Consider the following 25,208-nt stretch of genomic DNA (forward strand, 5'->3'; position numbering starts at 1 on the left):
TAACAGTGTCAAGGCTCAGCTCTATTTGGTTTCTGCTGGCTAATTTTCATTATTTTAATTTCTAATTATTTTTAATGAGATGGCTCAGAGGAAACCCTCAATCACTGTCCTAGGTGAGACACTCAGCAAGGTCAAACAGCCTCAGTACTAACACAACAACTTGAATAATCAGGTATTTTCCCAGCAGACACCTCCTGGATCATCTTCCTTTCACCTTTGAAACCCTTTCAAATCCCCTTCCCATCCAGCATTTCCATTCCTTGGAGGACTTCTCTCTGTTTTACAGCTAAAAACACAAAAAATCATCTATAGAAATTAAAACAGTGGTTAATGAACCAGCTAATAACAAACTCCCAGTGTGGGGAACCAACAGGCAATGCCCAGAGCTCTGCAGACACCCAAGAGGAGAGAATCTCCAGTGGCAGGTGGAAAAAGCTGGATGGTCTTGGAGGCTCCTTCCACCCCAGACCACTCTGTGACTCCATGGTCACACAAGCTGGGGTTTGCCTGACAGCCAAATGTCCCCTCCTGCCAGCCCTGCCCCACAAACTATGGGGGTCTGCAGTTTCCAGCAGCTCCCGTTCTCCTCCTGAGCTCTCCTCCTCATTCCCGCCATCCCAAGGGCCATCTGCACCCTCACAGCCCCTCTGCCACCTCCAAAGGCACCAGCTCCTCCAGAAAGGGCTTTCACAGGGTTTTCCACACTGGTCTCCTGCTCCCAGTCACTGGAGGGACTCTCAGACTCTCAGGATGGTTTGGGCTGGAAAGAACCTTTGGGATCCCCCAGTTCCAACCCCTGCCTTGGGCAGGGACACCTTCCTCTTTGAACAACAGGTTGAGGAGTAGCTGGAGACACCTGAACTCCTACACCACTCTCTGTGTGTGGAGCTTGCCAGGCTCCAGCAGATTTTGCAAATCTCTCCTCAGAAACTTGTGAGAATCCCCACACTCACATTTCTGAGAGGCCCCATGCTCACCCTCACAGGGACAGCTGAACCTCAAACACAGAGATTGACAATGCAGGCATCAAGGTAGAGGAGTCACAGCCATCCAAAATTGCATTTACACTCCCCCTACCAAACACAATCACTTGGTAACCCCAAATAACCACTCATATTTCCTGTATCTCTAAATTACAGCTCAGCAAAACATTTGAATGAGGTGGGAGCAGTGTCAGGAAAGGGTTATTCTGGTCTTTGTGTTGTATGGCTTCAAAGTTTAAGAAAAACAGCTTGGCCCACAAAGTCCTAAAAATTTAAGTGACTTCAAGCACAAAAAGTCTCCCACAAGACTCGAGAGGGGATTTGTATTTGCATCAACAGAGCACAGCTGTGAGAAGAAAGTTCTTAACCTAGTCCTACCCCTCCAAAGACAAAGGAGTTTCACCTTGACACAAAAAATAAGTGAGGAGCTCTTCAGGGAGAACAGCACAATCATCACCTGGAAAACACACAAACAGCCAGCCTGAACCTTCCTGGGACACAATTCTGGGAAGTAACTGCAACCTCCTCCTGAGCACTCCTGAAATAAAACTGGGAAAAAAAATTCACTTCCTTATGCTAATCACCAACTCTTCTTCCAGCTGCTGCAGAAACACTCAATCATTACTCTGAGTTATTTCATTATTTGTCTTATATTCAAGTTTGCTTTTATTTAGTCAGATAAATGGTTCCATTTGTTTTTATTTAAACAGTCACAGGGAGTGCAATGGGCAATTTCAAACCCCTGACTCAGTTCCTAGCAGATACTCAGCCCAATTGAAAAGATTTTCCATTTAATAAAGTTCTCCCCACTAACAGCCGAAGGAGTTTATTTTATTTGTTAGCAGAAAAAAAGTTCAATTTTTATTTTTAACTGAAATGAGGATCAGCCTCGAAACCTTGTCAGTAATTCTGGAAGGCTTCTCAGCATCAATCCCTTACTTCCTAGGACTGACCTCCAAGACAGGAAAGAACAACGTATTAACTCTTATATTTGTCTTTTCGTTAATATTTCCAAATTCTTCCTGACTCTATGAAAGTGTGCAGCATCCAGAACATCTTGGAGCAAGTTTAATTTGAGCAAGTCATGGCTTGTTCACGTGGTACCATCCCATCACAGTGCAGGAAGAAGCAGCATCCAACCATTCCCAAATGACCTTCTATTCCCTCCATGGCTCCAATAAACCACTTTATCATCCCCAAAAACTGCAGCAAACAAGAATTTATGGTGAGTTCGGGGCTCTGATCGCTTCAGTGACTGCATGCTGTCAATAAGACAAATGGCAAAATGGAAAATTCTTCAAAGAGCCACTAAAGCCACTTTCTTTGATATGCATGTGAAAGAAAACACCTTGGATAGGCACAACATCCAATACAGAGAAAATTTCTGTGGGAAGGAGGCAATGACAACTTTGATACTACAAAAAGCCTGACCCAGCAAGCAAGTCCAAATTATCTCCCATAAAGTGGATTTGTTATGTTGTTTCTTTCTCTCTGTGTTTATAAGCATTTTAATTTAGCTCCAGAAAATTAAACAGAGCCAACTCCCAATATTCACCAGTTTTAGTTTCATGGACACCCTTTTCTTCAACCATGACTCTTTCCATTGTGGAAAGGGGAAGAATAGAGCTTATGAAAGAGAGTTTGGAGAGTCAGAGATGAAGAGAGGCTGGGAGAGCTGGGGCTGTTCAGCCTGGAGAAGGGAAGGGTGTGTGGAGACCTCACAGCTCCTTTCAGGACCTGAAGGGACACAGGGCAGCTGGAGAGGGACCCTGCAACAGCAACTGGAGGGACAGGACACAGGGAATGGGTTCAGACTGGCACAGGGGAAATTTGGATGGATATCAGAAAGGAACTCTTCCCTGGCAGGGTGGGCAGGCCCTGGCACAGGGTGCCCAGAGCAGCTGGGGCTGCCCCTGGATCCCTGGCAGTGCCCAAGGCCAGGCTGGACTTTGGGGCTTGGCGCCACCTGGGACCAAGTGTCCCTGCCATGGCAGGGGTTGGAATTTTGGATCTTTAATGTCCCTTCCAACCCAGATATTCTCCAGTTTTCAAGTACTTAAAGGCTTTTCTCCCCATTTCCTCTACATGGTTAAGCCCATCAAACACTTAGAGGTGTCTTGGAGATACCGAGTGAGAAACACCAAATCCCAACCTCAAGCCTGAGTCACCAATATTATTGTGGCCATTTTAAATGAGGAATTAAATTATTAATGAGGAAACAGACACTTGATTTCTGCCTGACCACCAGCTGGAAATTAAGAGTTTGTGTGGATGGCACCCACAAGATCCAGGATGGAGCAAGCCCAGAACTAAAGGCAAGTGATTCACTAAAACGCTGCCAGCACAACGAGTGCCATGAGGGCAGTTGTGCCCCTGAGGTGGCTGGTGATGGGACAAGCTGCTGAGAGAGCACAATTCAAAAAATCTCCATCCTTCACAACCCCAGCCTGGGGTCTTTGATGGGTTGAAACCCCCAGCAAAGCTCCTGGGAGCTGGCGAAGCCTGGGAAAACAAGAGCAGCTTTTCCAACCTGGAGAGGCCAGGAGTGAAATCCTTGCAGGCTGATTTAAAGCACCTCACATTTCTCTCTGCCTGAACAGGTATTTCTGTTCCCAGCTGCACTTGATTCTCCAAAATACCCCAGCTGCTCCTGAAGGAAGCAGCGCTTTGTCCTCACCTCCACTTCCATTCAGCAGGGAACACTCAGGGGGGAAAAACACAGCCATGAAAGAGTCTCTAAAACTCCATTTACACACTGAGGGTCCTCATAAACAGCCACATAGAGCCATACATTTAAAGTGAGTAACCAAGCAACCCCAGAGCAGGGGCAAATGCCCCGCCTCGTTTCCTGTGTGGCCATTCAGCTCCACAGCTGGGCAGTTTCAGAGGAGCTTGGCATAACCTTTTACATTAGCTGGCTTGTGCTGCCATGGCTCTGCATTGAGAATGGCATAAGAAGGGCTTTCACGCGCTATTTGCAGCTCTTCCTGAGAGAAATCCCTAATTGCAGAGTCTGGGAAGGCGCCCCAGCAAACCTGAGCTTGATTCAGACCCATTTGAGATCCTGCTTAAACCACCCAGAGTTTGTGTGCTTTGATCAGAGTTAAGCCCTGCTCTCAAATTTGGAGCTCAGGCATTCCAAAGCACGAGGGAGAGGTGAATTTGGGGTTGGGTTGGGTTTGAACTGGACAAAAAGTGAGGCTGGGTGACAATCCAGTGCAAAAAAAAAAAGGGACAAAAAGCAAATAAAGACCATTATGAAAAGCTCCTGTTCCATTTCAGGACACACAACCTGATCAGCTAATTTATCTCATGTCTTTATTCTGCCATTCTTTTTTTTTTCTTTATTTTATTTACAGATACAGTATCTCTAAAGGGTTTGAGACCTGCAAATTGCCCTGCCAGCGCTGTGCTTTGCTATTTTATTTTTACAGCTTGAGATGAATGCAGAGCCATCCCTCTTTCAGACATTGTGCTTTTCGATTGAAATAACTCCCCATTTTACAAGCAGTTTTGGAGTTGACAGGAGTCTTTAAAAATCATACTTGTGCCTGAAAACACTGTAAAGCACATAAAAACATGATACTATGCCAAGCAGCAGCTAAAATTACCATTACCAAAAGTCATTTTTAAGACCATTAAAAAGCACTGGATGAGTCGAGAGAAGCTGCAATATCTTCAGAAGTGCTTTCAAAAGTTGATTAAACCTGCTTTTAACCATTCCTACGCCCCCAGCATTCAAATTTCATCTTATTTTTAATATTTGTTGAGATTGCATTTTCCCTATTATGCCTGTAATGCATTTAAGACAGAGCTCTCATAGAGGAGGATGAAAAATTTCTAATATTGGAACTTCAACTCATTCTTGGTACTATAAGCAACTTTTAAAGTAAATTTTGCCTGCTGTAGTACCAGTAGTAAAAGCAACTTGGGAAAAGCAGTTGGAGATACTCCTAACATTTCATATTGTTGGAATTTCTTTAAAATCAAATAAATTGGCATTTATTAACTGAAACATGAGGTGAGCCAATAACATTCATCCTTGCCATGTTCCTAAAGGGTCAATTTGTCAGTTTTGCATCTTAGGTTAAATATTGAGATTGAAAATCATATTTAATAAGCAGGCTTCTCATCTTGTCAGGAAGAATTTCTCCTATTTCAGTCCAGATTTTTATATGTCTAAAACAGGCACAAAAACCCCCTCAGTTTGTATTCTGCAGAACTGATGGCAATGAGCTGAGAGAAAAAAGTATTAAAAGTAATTTTTAAACTAATTTCAGGGGAAAAAAAAAACCTCCACAGAATTTTGATATGTACACAAGAATATGATTCTCTGTAAAAACAGATGTCAAATTTTAGAATATTTCAATGCCACATGAACCATTGAATGTATTTTTACCATTAAATGTATCAATACTGTTGAATGTATTTTTGGGGCTGTGATTTCAGTGGCTTCCTTCAAAAAGCAGCACTTTATAAACTGGGGTAAGAAAGTATTACATAGACATGAAACCTCCAACTTTGGGGTTTTAAAATTCTAAACCCCACCCCTCAACCTAAAAAATCAGCAGCATCCACATGCTATTTTAAAAAATGAATCAAATTGTCTGGTAGAACAATTTTGCTCCACTGAAGTCACCTGTAAATACTCCAATAATTCCAGAACCTTCCCCTTGGTGCCAGTCTCCAGCAGGCAACCCAGGAAAACGGGTGCTAATTAAGCTGCCACTCCTAGGATTGTTTGTGTTCCAGAGAATTAACCACCTATTTGGGGAGATTTACATATTGTGCCTAGAAATAGCTCTCTCCTGACATCTCTAATGAAGGCAATGTTGATCAACATCTTCCTGTAATTTAATCAGGACCTCAAGCAGCAGTGGCAGAAGGTGAGGACGTGGCTTTGCCATCCCAAGACATCTCCTTGTCTTAACAGACACTCAATTCCCTCAGCTCCTCAAACTCTCCCTTAGACACTGCTAAGAACACCCAGACAAACAGATTGCCACAAGTGCATCTTAATTAAAACAATGCAATTTTTTTCCATTTTCCCCCAAAAATACAACCCTGTTCTGGAGGAACGCATCCTACAGTCATGGCATTGCCCTGAATTATCCACCTGAAAGCAGGGAATTCTAGAATTCCTTCATCCTATCCCTGCAGGGACAACCATCTGCACCACTGAGAACTCACCTGGATGTTGAAAGGCTGGACCTTGGTCCTGTGCCTTAACTAAACAACGATTTAATTCCCACTGAACACTGCCATGAGCTGAGACAGGGAGCTGTGCTTTGGAAAGGCTTATAGATTTTAAGTATCCAAAATTAGCAGCCAAAAAAAGCCCCAACAGGGCCAAAAATTTTGGTTTTAAGCCCATTTCCAGGCAAACAGTGACAGAATCCAGGAAATGGCAAGGAATGAACTTCCTACTTGCACTGTGTGAGGCTTTATAAAATTACCTCACTTTGCACAGAGGATGCTGACACAAAGTCAGGGATGGAACAGCTGCCCAACAAGGACATGGAAAGTGCTGCCTTCCCAGGGTGTGAGCGAAAAACAGGCTCCAAAGTCACAGGCACAAAGTCCTTTCTCCCCCTCAAAAAAAGAGAATACATCTAAGTCGTGAGTCCCAGCCATTGGCACGTCCCCCATCCAGGAATAACATGGAATAAGGAGATTGCCCAAGAAGTGTCACCCTTGGAAGTGTCTCTTAATGAATTATGGTCCAGTGGGTTCAATAATTGAAGCCTGAGCTGGTTTCTGACCATCCTAGAGCCAGTCTGTGTTCAAACAGCCTGAGTTAATTAGGAAAGCAATGAGGACTGCAGTGCTGGAGAGCTACAGAGAGTTATTTGTGCCTCTCCTGGTGAGCTGCGCACTTTGGAGATCTAATTTGTTGAGTAAAAACCAAGGTTATCCTGGTTTAATAATTAAAATTGTTCCCAGTCCACAATGTGCTACAGGAGGTGTGCTTTGGCTTCCTGTCCCCACAGTTTATCATTCACATTTTCAGGTAAATTCACAAAATATCTCCAAATTTGAAAAGAAAAAAAAAAAAAACCAAAAAAACAAAAAAAAAAAAAAAAGAAAAAAATAACAAGAACAACAACAACAAAAAAAAAAAAAAAAAAAACAAACCAAAAAAACCACCCAAAAAAACCCCCCAAAAAACCCCAAACCAACCCAAACCAGTAAAGAGCAGGAGGAGAAAGGGGGAATGCAAAATCAGTGCTTTCTTCAAATTTAATGCTAGAAAAACCTTTTGGTGAAAAGCACGAAGGCAGAATTTAAACCTTTTTGTTTCTCTTAAGTATGTGTTTAAGAAGCAAACCATATCCTGAGATGGAAGGACGGATCTCTGGCATCTTCTCTTACTCCTGCCACAATCTCCTTATCGTCATCTTTGGAAAGTTTGGGCCCTATTAATCCAAAACTGTCTCAAAATTGCAAAATGGTGAGAGCCTTTGAACCAATTTAGGATTTGTTTTAATGAATGGAAGGTTTACAGATATTTCGTCTGTAAAGCAACTCCGTGAGGGAGGAATTATGGGATGGGACAAAGGACTGGTGGACTCAGCACCTGTCAGCTCACAGGGCTCCCAGGCATCCACCTGGAGAGGATTCCCAAAAAATGATGTTAGAATCAGAGAGGAATTGTGGAATTATGGAATCCCAGAATGGTTTGGGTTGGAAGGGACCTTAAAACCCATCCAGGGCAGGGACGCTTTCACCATCCCAGGCTGCTCCAAATCCCAAAGTCCAGCCTGGCCTTGGGCACTGCCAGGGATGCAGGGGCAGCCCCAGCTGCTCTGGGCACCCTGTGCCAGGGCCTGCCCACCCTGCCAGGGAACAATTCCTAATTCCCAATATCCCATCCAGCCCTGCCCTCTGGCACTGGGAAGCCATTCCCCCTTGTCCTATCACAGCTGCTGCTGTGTGGACTCTCCAGCCTCCAAACACCAAAAGGCTCCTTCCAGAAACTTGAGTCAGGATGATTTTTTTTTTGTGGCTTATTTTTTCTTTAATAACATGGTGAAAATAAAATGTAAGCATGGTTCACCTGCTGTCTGAAACCTTTATCATCAACCAACTGATAAATTGCAAGGAGAAAGCTGCTGGGTTTCTGCTACATTGGAAAAGACATTTCATATCCCTTGCAATATTGACTCCAGAGCCTGGAAATATTTACTTCTCCATTTTTACCTCCTTAGAAAACACCTTCAAAAATAAACACCTTACAGGACAACCTGATTACCATCAAAATCTCTCTGTCTGGCTGCACCCTCAGGAGAGTTGAAGGCATGGAAAAAATATCATTCCCTAAAAGGCAGCAGCAGAGTCCCCATCCCTGGAGGTGTCCCAGGAAGGGCTGGATGTGGCACTCAATGCTCTGGGCTGGCACAAGGTGGGGATTGGGCACAGGTTGGATTCCCTTTTCTTGGAGGGCTTTTCCAACCTCAATGACTCTATGAAATGGTAAAAAAAAAAAAATCATAAATTCTGCTCCTGGTGCTGGAAAGAAGCTGAACTTGCATTTTGTGTTTGTTTCCCTATGTACATTAATTTTAGTTTAATTTACACATGTAAATAAGCATAAAATGCAACTCAGCTCCTTGTTGCAAAGATAATCAATTAAAAAAAAATAATAATAATAAATAAGGAGGATATTTGCTGGCAGAAATTACGACTGATCATCTCTCCTTGTAAGGATACAACTCTGCTCAGTGTTTTGGCTCCCATGGAAAATGGGAAGTGCCAAAGGAATCTCAGTCTCTGCCTATCAGTGCTCCTTCCAAAGACCTGAGGACACATAAAACCCTTCTCTCCAAGCAGCACCTGCTTGGAGAAAGGACAGGAAAGGACAGGATTAGGAGCTGTCCTTCCTAGGTCAGCCCAATCCAGGTGCACATCCAGAGAAGTTTTCCATCAGCAAGGATGGGCAGCAAAAAAAAAAAAAAAAGTGTTTTTTCTTAGTTGTACAAATTATAATTCATAAAAAACACATGAGTAATTTGGGCCCACAGGCTACACAGAGGCCACCAGCAGGAGGACAAAGCTGGACTCAGTTTAATTTCTAATAGCTGGAAATAAAAGGATTCAGGGCAGCTTTCCTGTAAGGTTTTCCCCTCAGAGATAGCACAGGAAATAATCCTGCAGATGAGACAGCAATTGCATGGGTATTTCTGTAGGATTTAAAGTCTTCTAAGCGTTCAGTAATGCCCAGATTCTTCCCCTCCTAATTCCCTTCAGTTTTTGAAGCCCTATTTTTTGATTTGATCTCACCTACAGCCACTGATAAAGAGGCAGCACACCTGACATGGGGCTTCTCAGCCTCTGCTCCAGCTCCAGGCTGGCTGAAATGGAGAGCTTGATTAATTTTGTATTAGCCAGCTGCACAATAACTCCCAAGCCATTGATTACAAGGGAAGAACAAGCAGATAATGCATTTTCTTTGCAGACCTCCAGTATTTAATTATACAAAGGTTCTATGCACAGGGTTGGTGAGAGAACAACTGAGCACAGCTCTGGGAGCTCTTTATTATTTTCTGTATGTGATTGTTCATGTTCTTTAAGTTTAAAATTCAGTGTTGTTTTTGGCTGGGGGCAAAATTCCGGTTCATGGTGGGTTTAGTTCTGGATAAAGAAGAGACCAGTGGTTTATCTGAAGCCACTCAGAGTTTGCCTTTCCCTGGCAGTTTGTTTGTAACTATTTTAATTAGCAGACAAGAATGAGGTCAGTGATTATGTGGAAGGAGTTTAGATACTGAGCAGTTCAATGATATTTAAAATACTCTGGTACCATCAGGCTTCTTGCACGAGCAGAGCCTCTCCTCACCTGTTAATCACCATCTCCTGAGCAGAATAAAAACACCAAGCCTTGGAAACCAAAGTGCTCAGCCCCTGGAGCTGGAAAAGCACCGCCTGTGCCACTCTCCCCACTGATTTTCTTATCTAAACAGATCAAATTGGAGATATGAGGAGCAGTTGACTGGAGCAGACGAGGCTGGGTCATCCTGATTAGCTCCATTTGATTACACTTCTTAATTGCTCACGTGCCTGAGATCATTAAATGACAACAGAGGGGGAAGATTCCCTGAATATTCCAGATGTGATGTTGGGAATTAGGAATTGTTCCCTGGCAGGGTGGGCAGGCCCTGGCACAGGGTGCCCAGAGCAGCTGGGGCTGCCCCTGCATCCCTGGCAGTGCCCAAGGCCAGGCTGGATGTAGCCCATCCTCTAAGTTACAGTTTCACCCTTTTCTTGTTTTTTTTTTTCCCTTTCCTCCTGTAAATAATACAAAAAACTCACTTGCACATCATTTGTATTTGAACATCCCATATATCTTATATTTTCTAACATATGCAACTGTAGGAAGTTTTCAGAGCCTTGAATTTATTTCCACAGCGGCCATCAATCACTCAGAGACGTTATTTTGCTGGCTTTGTTGATAGAGATTTTGTTTATAGTTCCCCCTTCACTGAAACACCATATTCTAAAAGATCTTATTCTTAGGATAAACTCACAAAGTACCTTTGTCCTGGTAGGAAATCTATCCCAATTAAGTGGGGCAGCAGTGAATCCTGTGGAGCACAGCACTGCAGAGTAAGAGGCTTTTGTTTGATAGATGGATTAGGAGCATTAACTTGGAATTCTCTGTATATTTTCTATGAATACAGCAACAATAAAAAAATTCAAAATAAATTTTAAAAACACCCCAAAGCATTGAAGAACCTGTTTTCTTTGTGTTTCTGTAACAGCAGAGTAACTGCTCAGAATCATAGAATAATTTGAGTGAAAAGGGACTTGTTAAGAGCTATTTTTAGTTCCATCCCATGCCATGGGCAGGGACACCTCCCACTGTCCCAGGCTGCTCCAGCCTGGCCTTGGGCACTGCCAGGGATGCAGGGGCAGCCCCAGCTGCTCTGGGCACCCTGTGCCAGGGCCTGCCCACCCTGCCAGGGAACAATTCCTAATTCCCAATATCCCATCCAGCCCTGCCCTCATCCAGTTTAAAGCCTTTCCCCCTTGTCCTGTCACTCTACATCCTCATGGAAAGTCCCTCTCCACAAAATGCCTCATTTCTTTTATACTTTAGCACAAAACCCTTCAAATTGTCAGAAAGTCACAAAGAACACTGCTCAGATTTGTGCAATTAGTTTTGCAATAAAAAATAGTAAAGGAACACTTGGAAGGCTAAAAAAAACCCCAAAACACTGAAGAAGGAGCACAGCTGAAGTTTTTGACTTGTGGATGTGAAACTTCACCTTCTACATAAAACAGCAGCACACTAAGCTTCATAATAGTTCAGGTGGCAAGATCCCAGCCATTTTATCAAACAAAAAGTCTGAGGAGTCAAGAAATTTTTGCCAAGAGTCAAATCCCTTGACAGCAGTAAAATAAAACAATAGTAAAATCCACTGGTTTTTATGTTAGAAGATGGGAAAATAGAATTCAAACACCAGAAACTTTCATCCAGCACCATTATGTGGAATAAAAAAAACTACCCCACTGTGGGTTTTTTTTTCCCGGTAAGTTTTTTCAAAATTTCCTATGATTTTGCAGTAATCAATTTTTGTGCTGTGTTATTTAGAATTGAATCAAAAGCCTGGCCACTTCTCAAGAAACACAATTAGGCTGCACTGGCCAACTGGTCATAGAGAAAAGTGACACCAGGTAACACCAGAAACCTTGGTTTAAGTTAAGACCAGCCAGGAGATGAAATTAAATATTTAAATGAGGGAGTCCCAAGATATTTAACACTGTGTTTCCACTCTAGGATCAAATAATTCCCAATTCAAACAATTCTGCTTAGAAATAAATTGTGAAATTATCCCATGGTAGACTTGCCCAGCAGGTCAATCAAAAGGGACAAATAAATCAAATATCTCATGTTACATCAATATTGCTGGCAAAATCAGCAGCTTATAAATCAGAGACTAAAATGAAGAGATTCTGGTACAGAACCAAAAAATTCCTGACATGGCAGGGGCTGCCCAGGCAGCTTTGCAGTGCCCATTCCTGCAGGTGTCCCAGGAAGGGCTGGAGGTGGCACTCAGTGCTCTGGGCTGGGGACAAGGTGGGGATCAGTCCCAGGTTTAGAGGTCCTTTCCAGCCTAAATAATTCTGGGATTCTGTGGTCTCCTGCTCTGAACATTTAAAGATACCCAAGAGGTTGCAATTCCTTGAACTTAAACCCCATTAAAATGTTTCTGAAATGAGAACTGATCATGGAGCACCACATAATTCACAAAAAGGAACTGAAACAATATTGAAGACAAACACAAACACCACAACCCTCTTCCTGTGCAAATCTGCTTTCCGGGATAATTCAGACTAGAATTAAACCTTCAATCTAATTGAAAACCACATTTTCTCTCCTTGCTTCCTTCCCCACCTCCTTGGCCCTTCCCACTGCAGTCCTGTTAAACAATGTGCAGCAGGATAATTTGGCATTATTTAAACATTTGATTTCTGCTTACATATATCAGCTGTTCATCTCCCTGCCAATTTAAAACTTCGCCATGCCTCAATACACTGTCTAATAAATACTGCAAAGCACAGAGGTTTGGTTTTTTTGTTCTTACTATTTTTTCCCAACCTAACCCAAAAGTTGTCTTTTCAGCACGTTAAAAAAACAGGGGGAAAATAAAGAAAAAGGAAAATTGTCTTCCAATAGAGATTCTGCAGAAGAGATGGAAGTGTTTGGATGGGAGTGATCACACCCGGGCATTCAAAAAAGCTCATGGAAACTCTGTGATTTTACATGGAATGCCCATGGTGAGGAAATATCTGGGGATTTGAACCAAAAACCCTAAAATACCCCCCAAAAACCCCAAACCAAACTATCTCCCCCACACATTTTCCACAGCAGTCCAGACTTTCAAGAGGCTCTGGAAAACCCATACCCCTACTTAAAGCCTTCTGGAGGAAAAGCCCATAATCACTATCCACAAGGAAGTTTCTGGGCACTGGAAGTGATTCAGAACACACAAACCCTTACCCTGAGGGATACAACCCCGAGTCTCTTCTTATTATGTGAAAATCAAATCCTACAAAAACAAGTTTTGATCAAGCTGAAGTTCCTGTGCCTTGTTTTAAACAGCTACTTCTCATAAAAAAAAAAAAAAAAACCAAGATTAAACCACAGCAAAAAGGTTTCTGTAATTTCTATCACACTTTATCTGTCCACATGTGACAGTCTTGCATAAGGATTCAGAAAATAATTCTTAGTGGCAGAGACAAGGAGAAATGAGAAGAAGGTTTGGAAAGTGACATGACAGGGGCAGCAGGTAACGAAAGGATTCTTGACCTTCCATGTCACCAAGACACAGGAATTCTGTGTTTCCAAACTGTTGCTACAGATACAATATTGCCAAAAAAACCTAAAATTGAACAGGCAACATAAATTACTGGTGGAGTATGAGATGGAAGACATGACACTGAGGCAGATTTTATTTAAATCCTGCCGGTTGTAGTGTCTTGCTTAGTTCTTTGAAAGTCAAACTAATTAAATTATTGCCCTTCAAATAGAATTTCAAAGATTTCCTTCCAAAAGTAAAATAGGCCATGTCAGGGCTTCCTAGTAAAGAAACAGATTCCATTTATATGAGCTGCCTTAGTACTAAAACCTAGTGGCCTGACTAAGCTGCAAATGTGTTTCTGCTGAAGAGAAAACCAGAAAGGAAAGGTCCTGGCCTTCCAAATCTTCAGGAACAGACACAAAATGTCTTCATGAGTGAAGAATAAACCACAAAGTTCATGACTGAGGAGCTACAGTGGCTCTGCTCACACACATGGCTAGAAACCAACATATGAGTGCACAGACACAGTGGTTGATGGTTTTTTTAGGAGTTCAGCCCTAAAAACATCACTGGAGTTCAAGCTGCAAGTCCCAAAGTGTGAACAACTCTTCTGGAGGGGACACAAAGTGTTCCAGGGCACTTCTAGGGGGGTTTCTGCTTTTCCTGCATCAGGAGTTCCCTTCCCAGGTGGGAGCAGCACCTTGAGGAACCCAGTCCTAGGAAAAGAACCAGCTCCAAGAAAAGAACCAGCTCAGTTCTCACACCCTTCTGTCACCAAGGGACGGCTCAGGACAGTTAAAGGAATCAAAGAGCATCGATGTTTGATAGTCTGAAATCCAAAAAATCCAACACATGGGCAAGAGAAACACAAGATCCCAGGGTGGGTGAGGTTGCAGGAGCTCAGTGGGCACCTGGTGGCACCTCCCAGCTCCCTCAGCCTTTCCTGGGCACCCAGATGCTCCAGGCCCTTGCTCCACTCGGTAGCAGAAAAAACCTTGGGAGTCCAGAGCCTGGAAGAGGCTCATTCCCAGCCAGATCCCACAGTCTGCTGGTTCCAAGGCTGTTGGGATCTGGGATTTCCTCCTTCTCCAGGAGCAGTTTCCTGGCTCATCCCTCCCAGCACAGCCACAGGGAGATCCCAGAATACTCAGTCCCTTTTACCAGGGCGAAAATCTGTACATTAACTGAGATGAGCCTTGTTTCAGTGTCCCCGTTTTGTGAATAACTCTCTTCTCACTGCAGGGAAATTCATCTTCTGTCGCTTCAAACTGCTGCTGGTGGCACTCAAAGACGCTTTGAAGAACTAAACCCTTCAGAGGAACTTAATGGCTCCACTACAACTCCCCAACATCAAGGAGAGCTCTTTTCCCTGTAGGAACAACTGTACAGCTCCCAACCAAAAGCACCAAGTGCCCATAAAACACACAAATGACTCCTGTTCCCAGGAGCAGACACGTTCCCTCAGGCAAGAACCTGGTGGCATTTCTCTCCTCTCCTCTCCCTGCATCTGTACAGTGCAGGGCTCAGGGAATGATCAATGAGCTCCAGGTACTTAAATATGCATTTTCCCCCAGTTAATTTCCTGCCCAACTGTAATAGATCAAGATCTGAAACTATTTTCTTTCTAAAATAGCCTCTTCAGGTGATTTGTAAGGCCCCTCAGTGATTCAATTTTTGTAGCAGAAGATTGTTAGACTGAATAAAGACACGAACTAATAGAGGGGGCCTTGAAAAATAGGTGAAGAGGTTTGGGCCTGAACAGGTGGCAAAAGTGAACAGTTGTGTTTTTCACAGAAAAAAAAACTTACTAAAAAGTCACCCCCACTCAGGGAAGTGGCAAAAACCATTTAAATTGGGTTTTTTTGTAACTTTCTGATAAAAAATACCCATCTGCTGAACGCTTAGGAAAGGAAATCCATAGTTGGATGAGCAAATCTTCTGATTAGCCTCAGTTTTATTTTGTGAAATTTTGTTTCAGAATGAAACAAAACCACTGAGCCAGCAGTGAGATCCATACCCCACAGTGCAGGTGTCCATGGCTCATCTCTTGTTCCACAGTCAAGCAGAAAGGAAGGAAAAGGAAGGAAATGAGTCTGAAACCAAAAGATTGGAAGAACTACAGTGATAAGTCCAAATAGAGTTGAAAAAACCAACATTAAATAATCAAGAGAGCATTCCTTCTTAGCCATATATGCCAAGAGAAATACATCCAACATCCTGTTTGCATCTCCTCTGGGATAAACAAGTATTATTCCTCAAGTGAGTCAGAAGGGATGATCTCATGGAACAGCTCCAGGAGATTTCTGGAATGGAGGCTCTTGTAGAAATCCTCATCCCCAGCATTATGGTTGGACTTGCTGCTCTTCAAGGTCTTTTCCAACCAAAATGATCCTGCAGTTCCACTGGCTCCACACCAAACACAGGCAGGACTTGAATATTGACATTTTAGGGTGTGACAGGTCTCTGGGTGAGGGGAATGTGGGGGACAGGTGACACCAACCCCCTCAAACACAACCCAAATTTACAAGATAACAAAAGCCCCACGATGGGCTCATCTCTGAGCAGATGAATTCAAGTTTTTTGTTACTGTTCTTCTTCTAAAGCTATAAATCTTCAGGAGAAATATAAGGACCTTCAAGTGTTCTTTTCACTCGTGTATAAAAAAAAAAGTGCAAAACCACTTTAGGTTAAAAGCAGCCCCCCAAAAATCTTCCAAAACCCTTCAAAGATTCCATGGTATGAAACATATCCCCACAAGTCACAGCCCCATTCCACTACTTCTGAAAACACCAAGAACAGATCCATTGCAAATTTTGTGGGTGGAGCTCCACATTTACTTCTGGTTTTTAAAAGGGACCAGAATGATTTTTGCTTTCTATTCATCTTTTAAGAGTAAAGCTCACATTTGTATTTTCATGAATGGTACGGACTCAACATAATTAAATATGTTAATTGGCAAATAATTGCTGCTGGATTGGTTTGGTCTGGCATAAAAGTGCAGAAAGTTTTGAATTCAGCAGCCTTCTTTGCTGGCCAAAAATTGCTGCTAAATTTTTTTCTTTGAGCCATAGACATTGGATTAGAGAGGGAAAAAAAAGGAGAAATTTGATCCTGTGTTTCCACCTTCCTCCTCCCTGATTCCTTTAGCCTCAGAGTTTGCCTCTGAATTCAATAAAGCAGCACTGGAAAAATAAAAGAGATTTCAGCTGACCTAATTTCACATATTGCACAGCTACAAGTGACATTTCTACTTTTACTTAAGTTAAAATATTATGGAAAAACAAATCCAACCTTTGCAGTATTTCTCCTGTTTGGAAGAGAGGAATTGTAAAACCAGACCTCTTCCTTTCAGAAAACCAAACCAAAAATACTCACAATATTCCCCATCCACACTCAAGCCTAACATTTATTCTGGTGCACCACAGGATTGAACAAAAGGATTACAGCATGAAAGAATTGAAATTAAACACTGAATGGGCTCATCAACAGTAAATTAGGACGGATGGCATGGCTCTGTAACAAAAGTCTTGGGGTTTTTTAATAATTAGGGGGGTGGGTTTGAATACAAAGGGATTACAGTAGGTACTTGAATTTCACCAGGAACAGATGGGATCCTGGGGAAACTTCCTACTGAAGTCTAGGAATAAAGCAGCCTGCCCAAGGCACTCCTGGATGACTTGGGGATATCATTAATTGCTGTGGCTGGGGAGGATTTGGTGACATGGGAGGTCAAGTACAACGTGTGAAACAGAGAAATTAGGAGCTCATGAAGCAAAATGCAGCAAGAGGGGCAAGAAACTGAGTCAACATCCACAGCTCCCGCCAGGAAAATGGAGGATTGGCATGCTGGCTGCAAAGAAATAGCCCATAATTTCTGCCAGAGCGGATTTTTTGTTTCTTTATATTTATTATTCTGCTGCTAAGAGAACTACACTGGTTGGGAATGGCAACTGCCAGAAGAACACATCTTTTCTACGCTACATTTCAGGTTACAAATTCTGCTCCTGCACATCAGAACTCCTCCAGGCCCAGCCCTAAACAGAGTTTTCCATTTAGCTGTAAGAACCATATTTCCAAGTAATTATGCCTGTAAGCATTGCCTCATTAGCTGGGCGCCATTTGCTGAGTCACCAGTCCCCCACCTTGGCTTAAATCCATTTCCAGCTCATTTTTCCTCTATTACACCCCTGTGAAATGTATCCAAAGTGCTTTTAGCTACATTTACCCTTTCCTGAACACAGTATGGGGGAGGAAATCAGTTCAGTTTGTACCAGGGTGCTGCATATTCCTCAAGAAGCAGCATTTCTCAACTGTCCCCCTGAAAAAGCAGCAAGAATTTTGGCTACAGCCAGCAAATTTATACTCATTGTAACAAAGCTGTCCTGTTCAGGACATGTAAGAGACCATTACCAAGGATAAAATCAAGCATGGTTTCTGTGAAAAATAAATTGGCACAAGCCAGGCTAAAAAAATCCACCAAAAATTATATTCAGACCTCTTTGAAGTAGGGGAGTTGCTGTATTTACTGAGTCACAGGACACTGCCAACAAAAGAGCGGTGGCCCTTCCCTTCCTCTAAATCACCTGGAAGAAAAAGGATTCTCAACAATCTTGGGATAAGGACACAGAGGTGAGAATTTGTCATATGAGTATAAAGGAAATGGAAACCTGAGGGATCCCTTTTTCCCCTCCAGGAGATCAAATTGTTCCTGTCCTGTCTGGGCCGCCTGTGTTTTGCACACTTCATCACTCAAGACCAAAAATCCCTATTTTATTCTCCTCAAAGATGCATTTTTGGAGATATGTGATGCTACCAGCATGAGCACAAATAAAAATACCACTGAAAAGTGCTGGAAGTGCTGCCTTTTTTTTTTTCCTCAGCCTGCCCTGAGGGCTCTCCACAGCCCCATGATCCTGCTTTGCTTCCCACCATTATTCCCACTGCTCTCCCATGTCCTCCTGTGCTGCTGGACATGCCAGAGGCCACCGTGCCTCCCTCTCCTCCACCCAAACCAGCATTTTCCTCCTCAAACCACCACCAAGGTCAACCTTTACCAGCCTGAGGGCCCCACTCCTCCACTGCAATAAATGAGTAAAACCCAGTTAATTGTAGCCCAGCACAGAGCAAATGTGTGAAATATGAGCAGCTTGTCCACTTCAGTGTCAGGAGTGACAGTGATTATGACAGGGTGTAAAAATGGAGAAAATTAAATTAGTTTTCTTGTACATTATGGGGAGGGTTGGGCTGGGGGATGGAAGGGAATAAAAGGACATTTGGAGAGCAATTAGTAGAACAAGAAACAGAGACTTTCAACTGGATAGCAAAAAACAAAGCATAATTCAAGCAGGACTGAAGACTTCCCATGGAAGCAAAATTACTTTACTTCCTAACTGATAAAATCGAGGTTTTTAAACCAAAACCCAGATGCCAAAGTCATAAATTTGTACAATTACAGCTCTACCCTCATGGAGTGCCATAGATAATGAGCAACTTCATTACAGACATTCTGAAGCCACACTCAGTTTTCACTTATCCCACTCATTATTCCCAGGAGTATTCAGGAACAACTCTGACAGAATTTGCCCTTCAATACTGTTAAATTGTTCAAAAGAATAAACCCTAATCAGTTATCCAGGCCTGTAATTTTTAATTACCAGAGATCACTGGCAGGACACATTTCTGCTGTCTTTTAATTAAATTCAACCAAGATGCTCTGAGGAGGAACACAAGCTACTGGTGCCATGTTTCAGGGTTCCTGAAGAATTGTTTCTCACTGTGGATTTTTTTCCCAAGTTTTTGGTCATTAACCATTCTCTCCATCTCCAGTTCCAACCACAACTGCTGATTTATGAACAAAGTAAAAGCTTGAACAATGAATAAGACAAAACCAATTTTGATGCTCGAGTCCAACACTGAATAACCATAACTGAAGATTTTATCTTGCCTGCTAAATCAACAGCTTCAGGAAATGCAATAATCACTGGATGCTGCAGCCACAAAACACAAAACACACCCAGACCTTTATTTCTTGGAACCTATTTTGTTTCTTGAACCTCTTTTTTCCTACCCAACTACTTCATCAAATATTAATCTTTTGGAGGAGAAAAAAACCCATTCCAATGAAATTCCAGAGGCATCCCAGCCCTCCCAGAGCTCCACCCCTCAGCCAAGCCCTTACCTTCATCATTCTGGGCCAGAGCCCATGCCAGGACAGCAGCGAGTGCCGTCCCCACTGTGAACCATTTCCAGAGACAAAGCTGCTGGACCATCTTCTGTCAAACTTCACTCAAGGCAGAGCTGGAAGAGAGGGATTTGACACATTTATTACTCAACCTGCACAAAGCTGAGCCACTACAAAGATTTTTTCACAGGGGATAGGCAGACTCTAAGAGCATGGTATTGTTTCAGCCGTAAATAGAAATAAAATAAGGAAGGAGAACCCCTAATTAGCATTAATGTGGGTACTCATCAACTCAATAACTGTGCATGCACAGCCCTCCAAGTCATGAAAATGCATGGTTCTGGCTTAAATCAGGTCTGATTTCCATAATTTCCCTGCAATAAAGTATTCATGGTATCCTTTCTGCTTTCAGGCATTTTGGAGGAGCAATTGTAGCAGAGAAATTGCACTGATTAAAATGAGGGTTCACTGCAAAAGGCCAGAGGGACTCAGGATTCAAAGGCATTGCCTGGGAAAAATGGGAATGATCCCTGAGGGTGGCCTTTTTTAAGGACACAGGCTGTTGGGCTGTATCCAGGAAAATGAGATAAACTTCACTAACATCACACCAGAAAAAAACCACAATCAACAAAGTAAAATTAAAAACAAACAAAGAAAAACAAACACCAAAAACCCACAAAACAAACTGACAAAAAACCAAAAAGCAAGCAAACAAAAAAAAACCCACGAAAAGAAAGAAACTCCCCAAGAAAAATAAAAACCCAAAACAAACCCTCACAACCCTCCCCCTTCCCTCACCACCAGGCCCCCAAAACAAACAAAAACCACCCAAACAAAAAAATCCCCCACCAAAATCCCTAAGACAAGTCTGGCTGAACCCAAGAGTGTACCTGGAGTGCAGAACATTAGATAGCTAAAAAAACTCTGGTTCATGATTCCCATAAAAAGAATTAGCACAATTCTGCAGCCCAGAACGGAGTTATTTAAAAATATTCCTCCAAATTTAAAAAGTTTGGGATAAATACGATGACAGAAGCATGGAATGAAGAGAGATTTTCAGCAATATAAACCAAGTTATTGCATAAAAAAATAGCTGCATTTATTAAAAATCAAACTTGCAAAACAATTGTGCGTCAAGAGTTTGAGGAAAACCTCTGGGGTTTTTTCCACAGAAGGAGAGCAAGTAGGGGAACGTAATAAACCAGACTGAGTGGCCCATATTTACTCAAGTATTTAAAGTTCCTAGGTGGTTGATAATATAAATAAAATATATATATATCTTGAGTTTGTTTGCAGGACAGCTCACATGGGTGGGCTCACCAGGACATCAGAGGCTTTTCCCAAATTCAGTGATTGTATCCTGTGGTTCATGAGGCTCCCTCACATCAAGCACAGCCCCTTTTCCCTTTGTCAAAGCCATGGATTGCAGGTGACTTTATTGGATTTTAATACCAACATGCTGGAGAAATCAAGGGCAGCAGCAAAACCATTTTGAATTCTACACTGAACACATCGCTCCACTCCTCATCCAGGGGTTAAGGATGCAGAGAGGCCTTTCCAAGCTCCAGCTCCCCTCAGGCTGGACTCTTCCCAACCTGTCCAGCAGCAGGAGGTTGGTGCAGGCTGCAACAGGCAGCAATTCCAGGAGAAACTTCAATATTGGCCATGAAGGAAGTGAAGCCCCAGCACAGATCTCATGGGACTGTTCATTCCCATTTCAGACCAATGTTTGTCTTGACAGAGCAGCTCGAGGTCACAGAACCCAGGAATTCAAGCCCTGCAAAGCACCCTCCTTCTCTTCCCTTGCCCTTCTACATCTGTTTCTGACCAAATTCCAGCAGGGAATTGTGGAGTCACACAATTCTTCAGGTTGGAAAAGACCATTCAGGTCATGAATTCCAAGCAGCACCACCGCCGTGGTCACCACTAACCCATGTCCTCAAATGCCACATCCACACATGCCTTGAACAATTCCAAGGACAGAGACTCCACCACTGCCCTAGGGCAGCCCTCTCCAGTGCTTTACAACCCTTTCCATGAAGAACCTTTCCAACCCTTTCCATGAAGAACCTTTCCAACCCTTTCCATGAAGAACCTTTCCATGAAGTGCTTTACAATCCTTTCCATGAAGAACCTTTTCAACCCTTTCCATGAAGAACCTTTCCATGAAATGCTTTACAATCCTTTCCATGAAGAACCTTTTCAACCCTTTCCATGAAGAACCTTTCCATGAAATGCTTTACAATCCTTTCCATGAAGAACCTTTTCAACCCTTTCCATGAAGAACCATTCCATGAAATGCTTACAACCCTTTCCATGAAGAACCTTTCCATGAAGTGCTTTACAACCCTTTCCATGAAATGCTTTCCAACCCTTTCCATGAAGAATCTTTCCATGAAATGCTTTCCAACCCTTTCCATGAAGAACCTTTCCATGAAGTGCTTTACAACCCTTTCCATGAAGAACCTTTCCATGAAGTGCTTTACAACCCCTTCCATGAAGAACCTTTCCGTGAAATGCTTTCCAACCCTTTCCATGAAGAACCTTTCCATGAAGTGCTTTACAACCCTTTCCATGGAGAACCTTTCCCCAATATCCCATCTAAACCTCCCCCAGCATGACTTGAGGCCGTTTCATCCTCTCACCCATTCCCTGGGAGAAAAGACCCAGCTCCCCATCCTCACTATCAGCTTCTCTCAGGGAATTGTAGGGAACAACCTCAGAGAGGAGGCAGCAACCCTGACAGCTCAAATGGGAAGTTAGAGGCAGCTCAAAGGACAATTCCAGACTCTTCCCAAAGCAACTATTTATTATTCCCATGCGAGAGGAGACCAGAATTGCTCAAAAGGCCTTTTTCCCTCCCTTCTCCTTCCCAAAATGTTCATTTGGTTACTGTCATGCAAACTTAGCACATTCCAAAGTCATTCTGGAATTTGCAACAGCACCTTCAAAAAAATCCCCCAAATTACTTTTACCATGATACATTCCTGCTGACTCCTTGGAAATCAAGGTTGTTTCCACATTACTCAAATAGATTCCAGTTAATCATCATTATCACACCTCCTGGGAATTTCAGGGATGGGAATTTCTCAGTATTTCACCACTGTTTGCTCCCCTGTTAACAGAATTTCCTGAAGGAACTGGGCTCAGCTGCTTTTCCACTTGAAGCAGTGTAATTCCATTAGGTGATATTTGCCTCCAGCCTTTTATACCTCAAATCCCAGAATACAGAAGTTCAAGAGACTCTTGGTGCCTTCAGGTCAATCTAAGAAAAAAATCCCATCCAGACAGAGATTTTAGGTGTTATCAGACCTAAAAATAAGTGCACAAACTCACTTCTGAGGCTTCTGATATTTGATTTTACAACCTTGAAAAACAAAATAAACCCAGCTCGCCAATCACGATGTTCTATTTTAGAAAGTTATTCAGAGCTCAGCTGACACCCTTGAGTGGAGTCTGCTCCTGAGAGATTTTTAGGATGGAATCTTGACAGATTTATTTTTGATTTTGATGAAATGTCAAGTTAAACCACAAGGATAGCAACACTGCTGCTCCCAGAATAAGCAACTCTCTATGCAACTGGACTACAACAGAAGAAAGATCCTGTTTTTTTCCTTCAACTTGTACCAGAAAAAAACAACCAAATTACAAAAAAAAAAAAAAAGCCCAAAAAACCCAAAACAAATAAAACTCCCAAAAGCCAGGAGTAAAAAGTACAGAAAATGACACTATTAAGTTCCAATGATTCTGTTAACTTGGAAATAGCTCAGAACAAATCACAATTTACCACAAAGTGCCAAAAGGTTGACAACCTCTAAGAAATAAGGCTGAACTCCAGCCAGGGCAAGGAAAAACTATGAACTGATGAGAGAAGGAAGATCTGTAAAGTAAAGAAAACAAAATGTCTACAAGACTCAGTATTTTCCTGAAAAAAATATTCTAATTTTAAGTTTTAAGAGATGATGAAGGTAAATTAATCTAAATATGAGTTACGACATCCAAGCATTTTGAATATATTTAGAGGAACAATAATATGACTTATATAGCAGATGAATAATAACAAGTAACTTCCAATAATTATTTCCTTTTAGATCTGGTGTTATTACAGGTTTTAAAACTTTGCTTTCATTAGAAGCTGGAGCAGGGGGGAACATGGCCTTGGTCAAAATAAATAACCATTTTCTGGGCACCTTGTGCCAGGGCCTCCCCACACTCCCAATTCGTTGCCAATATCCCATCCAGCCCTGCCCTCTGGCAGTGGAATCCATTCCCTGTGTCCTGTCCCTCCATCCCTTGTCCCCAGTCCCTCTCCAGCTCTCCTGGAGCCCCTTTAGGCTCTGGAAGGGGCTCTGAGCTCTCCCTGGAGCCTTCTCCTCCTCAGCTCTCCCAGCCTGGCTCCAGAGCAGAGGGGCAGCTCCATGACCTCCTCTGGACTCCTTCCAACAGCTCCACATCTTTCTTGACTGCTTCAAATAATTCAGTGAAGGAAACAATAAAATAAAACCTAAATTTTGGGCCAGGTTTGCCACAAGCCAGAGCCATTGGCTCCCTCACACCAGAACTGCCACATCCCCACCCAATTCCACAGGAAAAATGAACTCTGGGAGTGCCCACAGCACCCAAACTGCCACCAGCAACATTCTGAGTGTTCTCCATGAGCAGGAAACCTGAAAACAATTTGGAGGCAAACACTTTGCAGTTCTTGCTCCTACAGCAGATTCAAAACCCTGACAAACTTCAACAGAAATCACTAAGTGAGCATTATTAATTCATTAGACACGTCAACAAATATTTGCTATTTAATGTATTTGTCAAAAACAGTGGCTCCTGAGACACTGCTGTGGCTGGATGAGTAACTCAGCATTTAAAAAGGAATTCAACACCCATTTATATCTCTGCTATTATTTACTCAACAAGCCTGAACTCCTTCAAGCATCAGGAGTGACCCATTTTGCTTAGTGGGGATGCTCTTTGCACCCTACAATTGTGATAAATCCTTAGAAGTATTTATTTTTTAAAGGTTGATGCAACTGAATTGCTTTAACACAGCAAAAAAATTATAGTGGGTTGTTTTTATAAGATTCATCATTATTACTGATCAGCTGAACTATCTTAAAGTTTGTGGACATAAAATAGGGAGTGCAAATGCTTATTCTGGAGAACTGGTACCATAATAAATAAGAAATGCCAGTAAAACCGCAGGAAAAAGCCTCTTACAGAAGCCAGAAAGGAGAGGAACTTGCTTTAGAGTCTGACAGTGCTCCTGGGTTAAAGCTACAGTTCATTGAAAACTCTGTGTCCCAAATGTTTGATTTTTGCCACCCAAACAATTCTGTTGAAGTGCCAGCATGAGCCAAAAGCTTCCAGAAGATTATTTAACCACAGAACAGGCACACACCAAAAAAACCCAAAAGCTGTTTTGCCTCACAGTGCTGATCAAGTCACATCACCTGGTGTGGAATTCATCTCCACGAATTCCATGGAATATCTCAGGGGGGTTCCTTCCGATGAGCAGCTCCTGAGCCCCTCTCACTGGGGCTGGAGAACACCCTCACCTGAGGCTTAACCACAAAAATAAACCTTAATTCCAGCTCAGGGCTCGCCTCTGATAGTTCAGGACATCCTGGAGAAGTGAATCTCATCCCACAAGGTCCCTCCCATACCCAAGCCTTAGCCCCTCTCACTGGTGGGGCACATCTGCTGGAAAACAGCCTCACCTGGGGCTTACCCACAAAAATAAACCCT

General features: G+C 42.6%; 1 protein-coding gene across 1 annotated transcript in view; it reads right to left on the reverse strand.

Annotated features, from left to right (window-relative positions):
- Positions 1-25,208, reverse strand: part of PCDH15 (protocadherin related 15) — a 514,059-nt gene that overhangs the window by 239,669 nt on the left and 249,182 nt on the right. Inside the window, exon 5 of the mRNA XM_030950929.1 lies at positions 19,461-19,579. Within this exon, the coding sequence (XP_030806789.1) occupies positions 19,461-19,551 (91 nt within the window). The 5' untranslated portion in view covers positions 19,552-19,579. The remainder of the gene's footprint in view (positions 1-19,460; positions 19,580-25,208) is intronic.

Source organism: Camarhynchus parvulus, chromosome 6 (genome assembly GCF_901933205.1).
Source record: "Camarhynchus parvulus chromosome 6, STF_HiC, whole genome shotgun sequence".
In the NCBI taxonomy this organism is placed as follows: domain Eukaryota; kingdom Metazoa; phylum Chordata; class Aves; order Passeriformes; family Thraupidae; genus Camarhynchus; species Camarhynchus parvulus.